This window comes from Patiria miniata, unplaced genomic scaffold (assembly GCF_015706575.1).
Source record: "Patiria miniata isolate m_02_andy unplaced genomic scaffold, ASM1570657v1 HiC_scaffold_25, whole genome shotgun sequence".
Classification (NCBI taxonomy): domain Eukaryota; kingdom Metazoa; phylum Echinodermata; class Asteroidea; order Valvatida; family Asterinidae; genus Patiria; species Patiria miniata.
Genome location: NW_024037064.1, coordinates 8,430,861 through 8,443,405, shown reverse-complemented (window position 1 = coordinate 8,443,405; position 12,545 = coordinate 8,430,861). Strand labels below are relative to the sequence as shown.

At 41.0% G+C, this 12,545-nt stretch overlaps 1 protein-coding gene across 2 annotated transcripts; it reads right to left on the bottom strand.

Annotated features, from left to right (window-relative positions):
• Positions 1 to 435: 435 nt before the first annotated feature.
• On the bottom strand, positions 436 to 12,125 carry LOC119733405 (zinc finger protein 37 homolog). Of its 2 annotated transcripts, none has more exons than XM_038206988.1 (4): positions 11,934 to 12,125; positions 6,869 to 7,070; positions 6,018 to 6,107; positions 436 to 4,995 (listed from the first exon to the last, which is right to left on the bottom strand). In XM_038206988.1, exons 2-4 carry the CDS (start codon positions 7,041 to 7,043, stop codon positions 3,224 to 3,226), a joined length of 2,037 nt encoding a protein of 678 aa, XP_038062916.1. In that variant the 5' UTR covers positions 7,044 to 7,070; positions 11,934 to 12,125; the 3' UTR covers positions 436 to 3,223. The 2 variants fall into 2 exon arrangements, with proteins under 2 accessions (XP_038062916.1, XP_038062915.1); XM_038206987.1 differs by lacking the exon at positions 11,934 to 12,125 and adding an exon at positions 10,002 to 10,208.
• Between the last annotated feature and the right edge of the window lie 420 nt (positions 12,126 to 12,545).

Here is a 12,545-nt window from a genome sequence, read left to right as displayed (position 1 = left end):
TTTGAAAGCCCCTCGTTGTGGTATAAAACGCGTCTAGCAAGGAGCATCCAATCTTTCTGGCCAATCTGGAAGAACTTTCATGGCTGATGTAATATTCGGCGAGTAGACATATAACAGGGTTCGAAATTAGCGGTAGCCCGCTAGCCGTAAATGCTAGTCAAACTATTCCTTAAGAAGCCCGGCTGGCGAGTCCAAAATTATTGCAATACGGCAAAAAGGGAAGGACAGGAAGAAATGAATCATGACACTCGGAACGCGAAAAACGAGGTGCGCGCGCATTTTGGCATCGTTATTGGTCGAAAGAGCCTGGATTGCGTGTGTACAACCCAGGTGCAACTAGCGGGAGTCTTGTGCAACCGCTGCCGCCGGATTTGCTATAGGCCTAAATCTTGTGAAGAAAAAAAATCAACTAATATAACTTGAATGCACATCAAATTCTGTCTAAATCGCAATGATTTTATTACTAAAGTATTACAAAGTTAAAATTAAGGCAGCCTCATTTCCAGCTCCTTTTTATATACATTACTTGTCTTTCTAAAAAATTCCCTTCCAAAAAAAGCGTACTACATAATGAAATTGTGAAAATTATATACTGGGCAATTATTAACAGCTGATTTAACGATTTAAAGAATACAAAGGTATGCATGTGTTGATACACTCTTTAGAGTAATATACAGCACAGATCCTACACACAAGGATGAACGACTGTTCCGAGCTCTAGTACAAAATGCGCTGAACGGACTTGCCGTATTTAATTTGGTTGGGCGCCTGATATAATTAACAGGCCTTCATATCGCGTGTCCCCGCGCGCAGTGAAGCGTCAAAGCTGTCTGGGTCTTTGTTGACAAGTATTCATGATAATTGTCACCTGTAATGGGCCGACGGGCCCTTATCACGCGTCTAAGCAGGAGTTTGACCGAGATCGTTAATCCTTGCGTGTAGGATCCGTGCATACAGGTAGCATATTATACAATGTACTGTACATGTCATTAACAAAATGTGTCAGACTAAACATGTGAAAAAAGGTGGGTACCCAAAATTTCTTTAAAAGATTATAAGCACCATTTTGAATCGAATCGAATCGAATCAAATCGAATCGAATCAAATCAAATCGAATTGAATTTTTTTCAATCACTACAAAAAATCAGTGCATCCCAACATAGACTGCATAGCGGAATAATAAAAAATCTCACCCACAATGGAGGACAAAAAGTTGGACAACTCATCAACCAACTACAACATCCTTAACCAGCATCAGGCTAGGAAACATAATAATAACATCCAGACAAGTACAGCTAAACTTGAAGGAGCAACACCCGTCAGTAAGGCCCCCCAAAAAGTCCCCGGTTTCTGGTATGCGCGCGCGTCGCCGTAGCCATGCGCGTCGGCAAAATGAAAAAGTTTTTTTTAATGAAAGATGATGTCTCAAAACCGCCAAACTCACTGGTTTGACTGGAATCCTGCTGCTGCACAATTTTAACGTGTTTTTAGATTGGGTTATGGTCGAGAATAAGCTTTATGTGGCCCCTCTGGACTCCCATATAATTATTTGCACTAAGTTTAGTAGGGCACTATTTGCAGTAATCAGCCTACATTTGAAGCAAAAAAATCAGGTAAAAAAAAAAAAAAGCCGCGTCGCCGCACCACTTTTGGGGCAAGCTCCTTACCAGAAACCGGAGACTTTTTTTGGCCTAATAGTGCTAAGGGCAACAATCGGAAAAGAGAATTTCCAATGTTTCATATAAACACATTTTCTGAAAATGGTCCTATAAACGGCAGACTGCATGGTGAAATTGCCAGACAACAAAATCTCACTCAAAAGGCTATATAAAACATATCCCATAAATCGGTGAGTACAAATATTTCAAATACTACACCAAACTACAAAATTGCTGACAAAATATTCCACTTAGCAGCTACACTAAAATTAGCAACCTACAATTTAAAATAATTTTTTTAACTGCCTAAAAATTGAACAGATCTACAAAGCTTGGATACCAAATGGTCAAATAACATGTATTAAGCACAATTCTACAAATCATAATTTGACAATTAAAATTACACAGCACATAATGTAATCAACACTCAGTTGGCGGTGAAGTCCTTCGCTGCAAGGCGAGGCACGAATCAGATGGTCACCATCATGTCCATAGTTTCGCGAAAGTTAAAAACGGTAAAGCGAATAAAAACGCGGAAGCGAACTTATAAGTTCACTTTGCAGGAGAAAATCTAAAGTCCGGCACAAAATACATCCGGACCAGCGTCGTCACTAAAACGTTCAAGGCAATGTTGAACACTCCATCCTGTCTACGACGCCATTTGAAGGCGAGTAGACATCTTGGAGGAATAAATCAGAACACTCAATCCTGTCTACGACGCCATTTGAAGTGGACCAGCTTCCACGTCAATTAAGGGGGAAGGAAGGAGGAACGGTCCTCTAATTAAAGCGGACGAGTGTTCATGCAAACTATACAGTTTATGATGAAATGACAACTATGATATCCTGAACTAAAATACATTTATTCTAACAACACTTCAAGCAAAAGCCCCTATGCACAATGAAATGTCAAAGTAAATACAATGTGCGTGTCAAAGTTCAACACATGGCTGTATGTACGCTACACACTATAATGCAAAACTTACAATGCAACGAAAGATGTCTCATTTCTCTCACAAAATGATGAGACACAGCAAGATACTCACTGGGAACTTTCTATGAAATTTCCCTCCAGAGTGATATATTTCGCAGGAGCCATGCCCCCTACAAAAGGAGATAATTTTTGGAGACAATTTTTGTCGGTCTTCTCTGGTCGAAGCCCACAGAAGAAAACGTGTTACAAGTTGCCTTTGCGCGGGAAGCACAAAGGTCACACTATGCAAATCACCTTGCCAAACTTTTGAACGAACAACAACTGAGGGCGCACTTGGTCTCCCTACACATGCTTCTTGGGACCTAATGAATTATTCCAGCTGATTTTTTGGTTGTATTTTTTCCCTGCTGCTGACTCTTAAAACCTCAAAAATAATTCAAACAAATTCTGGATTTCATGATTTGTGGGACATGACCTTTTTTCAATTCACAGGAAACAATCCTAGACCCAGATACCTCGTAAGACCGAAGTTTCACCTCTTGTCAACTGTTAGTGATACAAATTAATCTCTCTCTTGTGTTTATTGTATTGTGTTCAAATATTCGTGACGCGAATTACCTCCAGCTAGATATTTAATTCGATTCGATTCGACTACGCATTTCTTCAACATGACTCGACTCGACTCGGGTCACAACAGTCCTTGACTCGTAATTCTGTTGAGAATTGGCTGGCATTGAATCGGCTTGACCCCTTAGTGCGCAATTACGCCTCTGGTGATTTCTTAAAGAACTAACAGAAGTGAATGCCTTGCCACATTTGCAAGGGTATGGTCTCTCACCCGTGTGCTGCCTTTCATGCTCAATGATTAGACGCCGACTTTTGCTTACTTTGTCGCAGTAGCGACACGGATAAGACTTTTCCTGTTTATTACCAGTCCCCGAGACTGATGGCGCATCTGAACTCTTTGAGCTGTGCTTGATGTGGGATTTCTGCTTGCTTGGGCTTCTAAGATCAGACATGCTTGGAGACTTCTGCTGGGCAGTTTGTCTGATTGGGCTTCCCAAACTGGTCACTAGTTGGCTATGGCTTTTTGGTGCATTATTGGCAATTTGGAACTGGCTTGTACTTGCACCGGACACTGTGGGACTTAGGTTTTTCTTTGCTTTGGCCACATTGCTGATTTGGCCTGTGCCGGCCATTTTTGGACCTTTTTGCACGGAGCTTGTATTATACATGGGGCTAGCGCTTGCATTGGGAGTGTTTGCAGGTGCCGCTTTACGCGTTAGGCTGGCATAGGATACTTCTGTTTTGAGGTTTTGGATTTGTAAAGTTTCTACCACTTTGCGGCCTGTGGGCCTGGCAGCATCAGTCCTCTCCAATCCAGGGATCATCTCTGGATGCATATCATTCAGATGTTTGTTGAGGGATGATTCTCTCGTGAAGTATAGCTTCCTACAGTATTGACATTTAAAGAGGTCCTCCTTCTGGGGCGCCATTGTTCTCTTAGCTGGCATGCTTTTTGGAAATTTCTTCTTCTGTATCTGCCTCTGTGAGGGTCCGGGTAAGTGTCTACCCGAGGGCATCTTTTTGCCCATTTTGCGGATCTTTAAAGGATCTTTGAGGTGGAGGCTCTCATGATACAGAAGACGAGATGAGGAAGACAAACTCACACTGCAGTACTTGCAGCGATACTTTTGCTTGATACCAGATCGATGAGTCTTGGAGGAAACACTAGAAGGAGAAGCTTCAATGACGACACCGCCTGTAACAGTGAGGTTTGACTCCTCTTGCTTCACCTCGCATGTATCACCGTGATACTGATTTACTCCAGGACTTGTGGGAGGATTTGAAGTGCTAGCATGAGCAATTTGTTCCTCCTGTGCTGTGTAAGTACCAGGTGTGAGATGCGTGGGCTGTGGTGCCTTAGACTGGGACTTCGGACATTTTGGTTGTTTTTGGGATTGGAGCTTTTTCGGATTTGTATTCGACATATTCTGGTTTAAATGGGTCTTTGCATGTGAACTTTTTGCTTTAACTGTACTAAACTTTTTGCCACAGATTTTACAGGATAAGTCTTCGCTGTGTTTCAAAATGTGTTTTTTTAAATGGCCCTCGTGCATGAATTGTTTTGAGCAAAAAAGACAAGGAAAATTCCTCGGTAATACCGTCGGTGTCTTTCTTTTTGGCGACGCACCGATGGGTCTGGTCTTACCCGCGCTTTGCGGAGTGCTGACGTTCCCTGTATCTTTGCCATCAAAACCATTATCTTCTCTTACAGATTTCGCGAAGGAACCTGGTTGCAGTGTCCCTGCACGGCTCAATTTCTTTTCTTTTACCTGTCCTCTTTTATTCCCCACCTCTTCATCAACCAAGGGCTCTGTGTCTGGACGACCTCGTAGGTATTCTGAGAAACAGAAAAAGAAAGAGAAAAAATTCAGTCTGATGAAATTTGCAACTGTTTATTTACAGTTTTTAAGAGTAGACTCTTTGGAAACTGTGGATGATGTAATTAGTGGTCATACCAAAAACATTCAGAAAAGCTTGTGAACAAGCTTAATTAGCTGCGATAGATCTACTACATTTATTGCAGAATTCTGAACAATTCCTCAGAATCTCACAAAGTATTTTCTTCTTTTTCTTAAATTTCCATTCATATCCCTTCTTTTTACAGCCTTGGAATTTGTCCCCAGTCCTGCCTCTTACATGTCTATACCAATGGCCTCTAACCATTTCAATCACATGACAGCCATCCAGAAGATGGTAGACCTTGGGCACGACCTATCTATTGTGCCCTTGTAGCTTGCCGACTGGACGAACCCAGTCTGACCCATCTACAGCGAAGTCTCTAGAGCTATTTTTCGGGGTTCCTCCTGACATCAAGACGAGTCTGATATTTTTTTCTCGCTTTGATTAACAGCAGTCTTGAGGTAAAGAAGCAGTCTTGTTTTGCATAATTAATCCTCAGATCTGCTCCCACATCATAGACCCTTGCTGTGTCAGTAGATATTCCATAGACTTTTTAGAGACCTGTCCTGTTCAATGGTGAAACTGCTTGGCATCACTACCCAGGCAGATTGTATGTGCATGTATTCTTGTACTAAAAAGAAAGGCTGGGCTTTCATAGCCTGACCGGGCTTTCATATCCTAGATTTTGAAACGATGTATGGTTTTCTTGCAGGTGAAAAAGATCGCAGTAGGGGACAACTTCTCATTGTAATCGACGGCTACATTCAGCAACTCTATCTATGCATCCTATCTACAAACAGTGAAAGAAAGCTGGGTATACCGCCTGTTGTATTTGACGACAGACGTTTGAGAGTCAATTCAGATTGTAATTGCAACTCTTTGATGCAATTAGAAGTTTATACACTAAAACTAATTAGCTTAGAATTAAAGAAAGTACATGCAGACGCACAGGTACCGTACCTGGCTTCTCTTCAAAGTAGTCCAAGTTGAAATCTCCTGGCCCCATTTGCACCTCATCAGCATCGTCCAGGTGCATTTGCTCACCATAACCTGAATCAGGAAAATTATCATTATCTCATTGATACTAATTCCACGTAATGAAAAATCGCCATGCATGTTGTCAAAAGCACTCCATGCCATACTAGGCAATGGACCGATCCAGTAAGCACCACCCCATGGTGTTCTGACCAATCACAGCCGTGATTTATGTCCGACGTGCGTGCACAGAAGTCCGACATGCGTGCACGCGCGTATGATGCGCGCGGCAGGAAAATGCAGTGTGGCATTGGAGAGGAGCACGTGGTAATTTTCCCACGTGCGCAGTGGGCGGGGCTTACTGGATCGGTCCATTAGGACTAGTATAACTGGTCCCCCAAATCACACAAATCTATTCAATTTAAATTCAAATTGGCTATGTACCTGAAACTTCTACTACATCTGGTCTACACAATATGGGTAGACTTGAGTCTATTCGTTGACATTAATCCTTGATCCTCCTCAATCTTCGTGGGGGTTTCAGGGGATTTTTTGAGACTGAATGGTTGATTTTGGAGTCAATTTTGTAGGCTGTACCCTGCATTGGTTATGTGTATCTGTGCATAACTGAGCCCTGGATTAGTGCTCGCTACCTCAACCCATTAACACTGATTGTTGGAGGATCTTGAAGGAACCAACTAATTTTGTTAATGTTCATCTTAGGTTTTGGCAAGTGAACATAAAGCATTGAGATTGCCAAATTGCTTTTAAGCAATTTGGCAATCTAAGTACAAAGAATTGCTTTACTAAAGAAAAAAAAAGATTGATGCTCCTACCAAAACTGTCTTCCTCTGTTACTACGGTAACCTCGATATTCTTCTCCCAAGCATCTTTGATGTCCCGCAGCACTGCCATTCTTTTAGTGAAGGTTGTTTCATCGACAAGACTGGTCAGTTCCGTCACGAGCTGAAATGCGAGGGCGGACTGCGACGATTTTTGAGGTTGATCCATTTTGTCTACGGCGTTATCCAAGCTGTGCTGTTATGAACAAGGAAGCAAACGATCGTGTTGATGATCATTTTCGATGGAATACATGTTGGAAATACATAACTTTTGATATTTGTGACACGTTCTGACAAAATGAGACGGAAACGAGCAGAGGTCGCAATGAGGGTTAGTTTAATATGATAGTCCAAAACTTTGGAACTCTCAAAACCGGTACCTTGTATGAGAGTCCCAAAACGTACGGTATTCAAAACATGCAATACAAGAAAATAGACTGGCACCTGAAACAACCAGTCCAACACTTGAACTCTTCATCAATCAACTGTCAGCTGACTGTGCCAAAAATATCGATGTTCGGTACTAGGTCACTATTTCTACACATTTCTCCATAGTCAGGCACCCGACTAAATTACAATGAATGAAGAAGTCAGTCATGTCAAATAGTTGGACCATGGATGGACATGTAGAAGTCTAGTATTTAGCATCATTTTAAAGGGAATATACATCATTTGCTTTTGCTGTAATTTTCAGAAGTGGATGGAATTGGGGGGTTGAAAATATAGAGCAAATATAGTTACATTGACTTTTTTGAGGTTTTGGGTTAAAAAATGCTATAAAAACCAAGAAAAACAATCATTTTCCTGTAGTCTGGTTCCCTGACTCCATTTAAGAAGAAACAGGGCAGTTTACATACATTGGGGAATTGTAAGGTCAGGGAACCAGTCTAGCTGGCTTGTACCCGTTCATAGGTGTGTTATCGATTGCAAACAAGTGCGATGGTCAACTGGGGCCAGTATTTGAAAAAATCCAGTTGTTTTCCAACGCTGATCGGCCGATCAGCGTTGGAAATTGATACAAAATACCACTTTTCTTGAAAATGACAGTATACCAGGTGCCATGATTTTACAGGATGCTTGTACACTGTCATTCATTAACAGTCCAGCAAGGTATTTCAAAACGATTGGGTAGTTTTATTTTTTGATGTTTGCAAATGTTGTATTTTCCCTTTAAAAATCACTTGTCTTGTGTAAGTGTAAGGGCGCGCCTAGTGGTGCGCTCCCTGGGGTAGTTTGAGCGTGTGCTAACAAACTGGGGTAGGGTGTGTACCCTGGTGAATAATTGACAGTCAGTTCTAAATAAAGTGATCCAGTGACTCGAATATTGCACATTTGCAGCTCAGAATGTATTTATTTATTTGTAATTAATTAGTATGTGTGGAAATCCCCTGATAAAAATGGTCTCTGATAGTGATAATCAGCTACAAGTACAAGTAGAAATGACAAATTATCACTTTAAATATTCCCTTAAAACAAATTGGATCCTGGCAGTCACAATACAAACTACTTGAATATTAAATCCTAATGTCAAATTCTGAGATGATCCAAATCCTGGTATGTATGTATCCCTAGTAGAAACCCTCTACAAATCCAAGAAGATATTTCTCCAAAAATCCAGATCCCAAATCTTCAGTATAAATCAATCAATCCAATCCAATCCGACAATCAATCCAATCGAATCGAATCGAATCGAATCGAATCGAATCCCCTATTGATGCAAAAAAAAATACCATTCATTGATTCAATCTCTTTCCATGATAAACTAAGTAATATAAAAGATAAATGGATACTGTTCCCCTCAAAGCCCTAGTATAATATTACGTATAACTCACCTAGTCCGAAAATTTGGGACTCTCAATACTGTGTATGAGAGTCCCAAAACTGAAGGTATCCATATTGTGCAAAAGTTTGAGCTGCATAATAAAACCAGTGTGAATCAAATGTGCAAGCTTCTTACTCACTACAGTTTCTTCAATAATCCCCGAAACTTCTGCCCTGCAAATTTAGTTGCTGTTGTGAGCATTGCATCACCAAAAATTCAGCGTTTAATTCTAATTTTGCACAGAGTTATCGAAATCCAAACGTGAAACATCACGTTGATGTGTACTGCAATGCATTGTGCAAAAAGACTACTCGGCTAAAACATTTTCATCGTTCCATTTCGCTAGACACGCGGCTGGTCTGTTTGCGTGCTGAGGGATTTTCCCCGATAAGAAATCTTTTTATGTGTAGAGCAGAGCACGCGTTGCAGAAATCGAACCCTCAAAGACCCCTTCACAGGTTGAATAAAGAAATAGGTTAAGTAAAGAGACAAAGCCATATCGATTAAGCAATTTATGTTAAAAAAAATTCAATGCCTATAAAGAGCTGATCACATATTGTACATGTAGTTCCATACATTGACATCACTCGACACCCTGTGCACAGATCCTCAGACGCAGTTTGGAAAAATGTTTTTTTCTAAGTAAATGCTTCAAAATTGTTTTCCATAAAAAAAAAAAAAAGTTTTATTTTCTGACTGCTGATATTCAACTGCAGGGGAAAATTGGTGATGATATACGTACACGGAACTCATCCCAAACTGGTGGGAAAAAAGTAACATAAACAGGGAGTGCGATGGGGGCGTAGGCTACTTGCAGTAGATTGCACATTGTAACACATGTGAATATACACATCTAATAAAAAAGCTGCTGGAAGTTTTCTTAATACATAAATATATTTCAGGTATTTGTAAATGTAACACGAAAATCGCTGGAATTGCCTTGGCCTATATGGCGAGTTGGTTGGACTTAAAGCAACATGTGTGCAAACACAGCAACAAGGTTTGCAAAACAAAAGCCTCATTTATGGCTGCAATTTGTTGGTCGTCACGACACAATGTTGCCAAACTGAGGGCGAAAGCCACACCAGGATCAACTAGTGATACCAGAGGTCAAATCTACAAAAACGTAAAGACAAAAAAACACCCCGATATTATCGGCGCAACGGCCTACCGGTAAACTTTGATCACAAGCAAGGCCTTCGCAATTGCCAATCATGCCAAAACCACACAGCCATCACGGCAAAGAATCATCTGATTGTCCACATCGTCGCTCCTACTTTAATATCCCTTTAATGTTAATCTTACCTTGAATGAAAAGAAATAATAATGAAGACAAGAAAACTGATGGAAAAATTGTCGGAGAAGAGATCTGCTTGGAAACAAAAGGCACTTTCATGTACACTTCAGATCGCTTTTCGATGTGACATCCCGCCGAACGAACTGCTATGCAATGCATGCTACGCGTACGTTCGTGTGCAAAGTCGCTCGCATAGCGTACGTTGTGTACAACGTGGAGCTTTTGTTTATCTCCCAGTCCCGGTCGCGAAGGTCAAGTCGCGCATGCGCAGTTGGAACTCCGAAGTGGCTTATTGCACACGACATGCATGTGCCGGGATCACGTAAATGTCAGGCAGTGACAATTCCAAATCCACAAGTGACCCGGCATGACATTCTGATAGCTCCGATTGAAAATCAGAATTGATCGAGTTAATTAAAATATTTGGGTTTTACAGCAGCAACAAAATAATTAATGATCAAGGTACCTATTTTGTAATCCAAGATAGACCTTCTGCTTGAAATAAGGGCAGAGAAAAAAGCAAGGAAACCACTAGATGAGCATGCATATATATCCTCTTGATGAGGTAAATGATTCCAGCTAGTTTGAATTTTAAAGCTCATAATGAGTCGTATCTTCATACGAGATACATTTCGACACAGTTTATTAGTACCGTACGTGACTTTATAAATAACTTCTGTTTTCTTGCAAGAACAATGTACTTGTACATGTACTTGTACATTCCTGTCCCCAGCTAAATTCAAATGTACCACACTGCAGTAACTGTTTCCTGTTGTATTGGGTCGTGACCCCACTCAAAATACCGTGCGGGAGTCCAAAGCCAAAAAAGCGAGTGCGTGTGGGAAAAGTACTGTGTACCGCGCGCGCCCAACGGGAAGAGTTCAGCACGTGCTCATCTACACGGGAATTCCCGAGGATGAGAAATACAGCTTGATTGTTAAAACACGTGGTGTCTAATTCCACGTACATGGGCGCCCATGATGATGTAAATTTGTAAAAATTACTCCAGTTCTAGAGTTGGTGATATCATAAAGCCATGGCGATATCATGGAGCAAGGAACTGAAAAAAAATCAGTGTGGTAAATGCAAATGATTATACAAACAATAATGGAAATATCTAGGCATCACAAAACAAACTTCAATCTTTTGATTTTTTTGTTCTTGTTCAAACCAAGCCCTCAATAAAGTCAGGAAAGCCAACAAATTAACAGCCTCCAGGAACGATCCCGGAAAATGGTTGCCATATATGTCACCCTTATAGTGCGAAGAACATTAATTACTTGTGGCCACTGCATAATTATTAACTTTCTCCGTCATTGCTATTTTTTTTCATAAATATCAATCTATGATTGGAACAAAAAAAAAACCGTCCTGCGACATACATGTAATGTTGCCCGTATAATATGCGAAGAACATAGACGACTTGTGGCCATTGCGAACTTTTCACTGTACTTCAGAATTCAACAGGTGAAAGATCAAACCAAAAGATCGATGATTGGAATAATATACACCGGCATGCAACATGTCTCATTCTACTGATCAAACGGGGTCTGTATGTAACCCATTCAAGTAGTGCTGTACAGAGGTCATCAGAGTTTCGAACTGTGCTTTGTTCCGTTTACACGATGAACGCACACTACTTTCCTCACATGCCTATATCATAAACCTTTGCCCTCTAATTCTGCCGTTACACATCAAGATTGGAAAAATGTTGCGACCTGACGCCATTTTCTGTCTTCATATACCACCTCAATGAAGGTCTCTCGTTTCAAAAATGATGAAGACGTGAATCTGGGACTGAGAAACTTATTTTATTTTGTTAAATACATCTCCATAGACTTTGTACACAATCGCGGAAATGGCGGGAAGTTCAGCATCGTGAAACTATTGATCAACGATACTTAAATTTCTCATCGGATAAAGCTGCTTAAAACTCTTACCTTCCTGGGCTACATGTACTGTACACTCTCAAGGATGCAAACACTGCAGTCCAAGTACAACTCAATGTCTGCGATCAGACTTCATGAAATGAAGGCATGCCATGCAAAGGCTGTACGCGACGTCGTCAATTTTATGAAATCCTCGCATGGAACATATGTTATGATCGAAATGTGCATGTTGAATGTGCAAGTGATCTCTATAGTACCGCGCCCACCCGATACAACCCTCTGTGCTCATTACGTCACGCAATGTTTACCTCAGTGCATTGTGGGATTGAGTGGGGGCGGTCGCCGCACCGCGATTGCTATAGAAATCATATTATGGTATTGTGTACCGTCTGATTTATTTTAATTTTGATCATCGAATTAAATGACCCTCAAAATGTGATAAAACCTTATCTTAGTTAATCTAAACTGTATTTCAGACGATGCAGACGATGGCCATGTATCGCACGGTATTAACGCGCGTGACTGCACTGTGTAGCGCTAGTACAGCGGGCTGCGATCGAGCGACTTGCTGCGGCAGGACATTTCGGGGAAACACGCTGCTTCAAGTCAGAGCGGTACAACCGGTACAACCTCGAAATACATGATTAAACCAAATAAGTACAT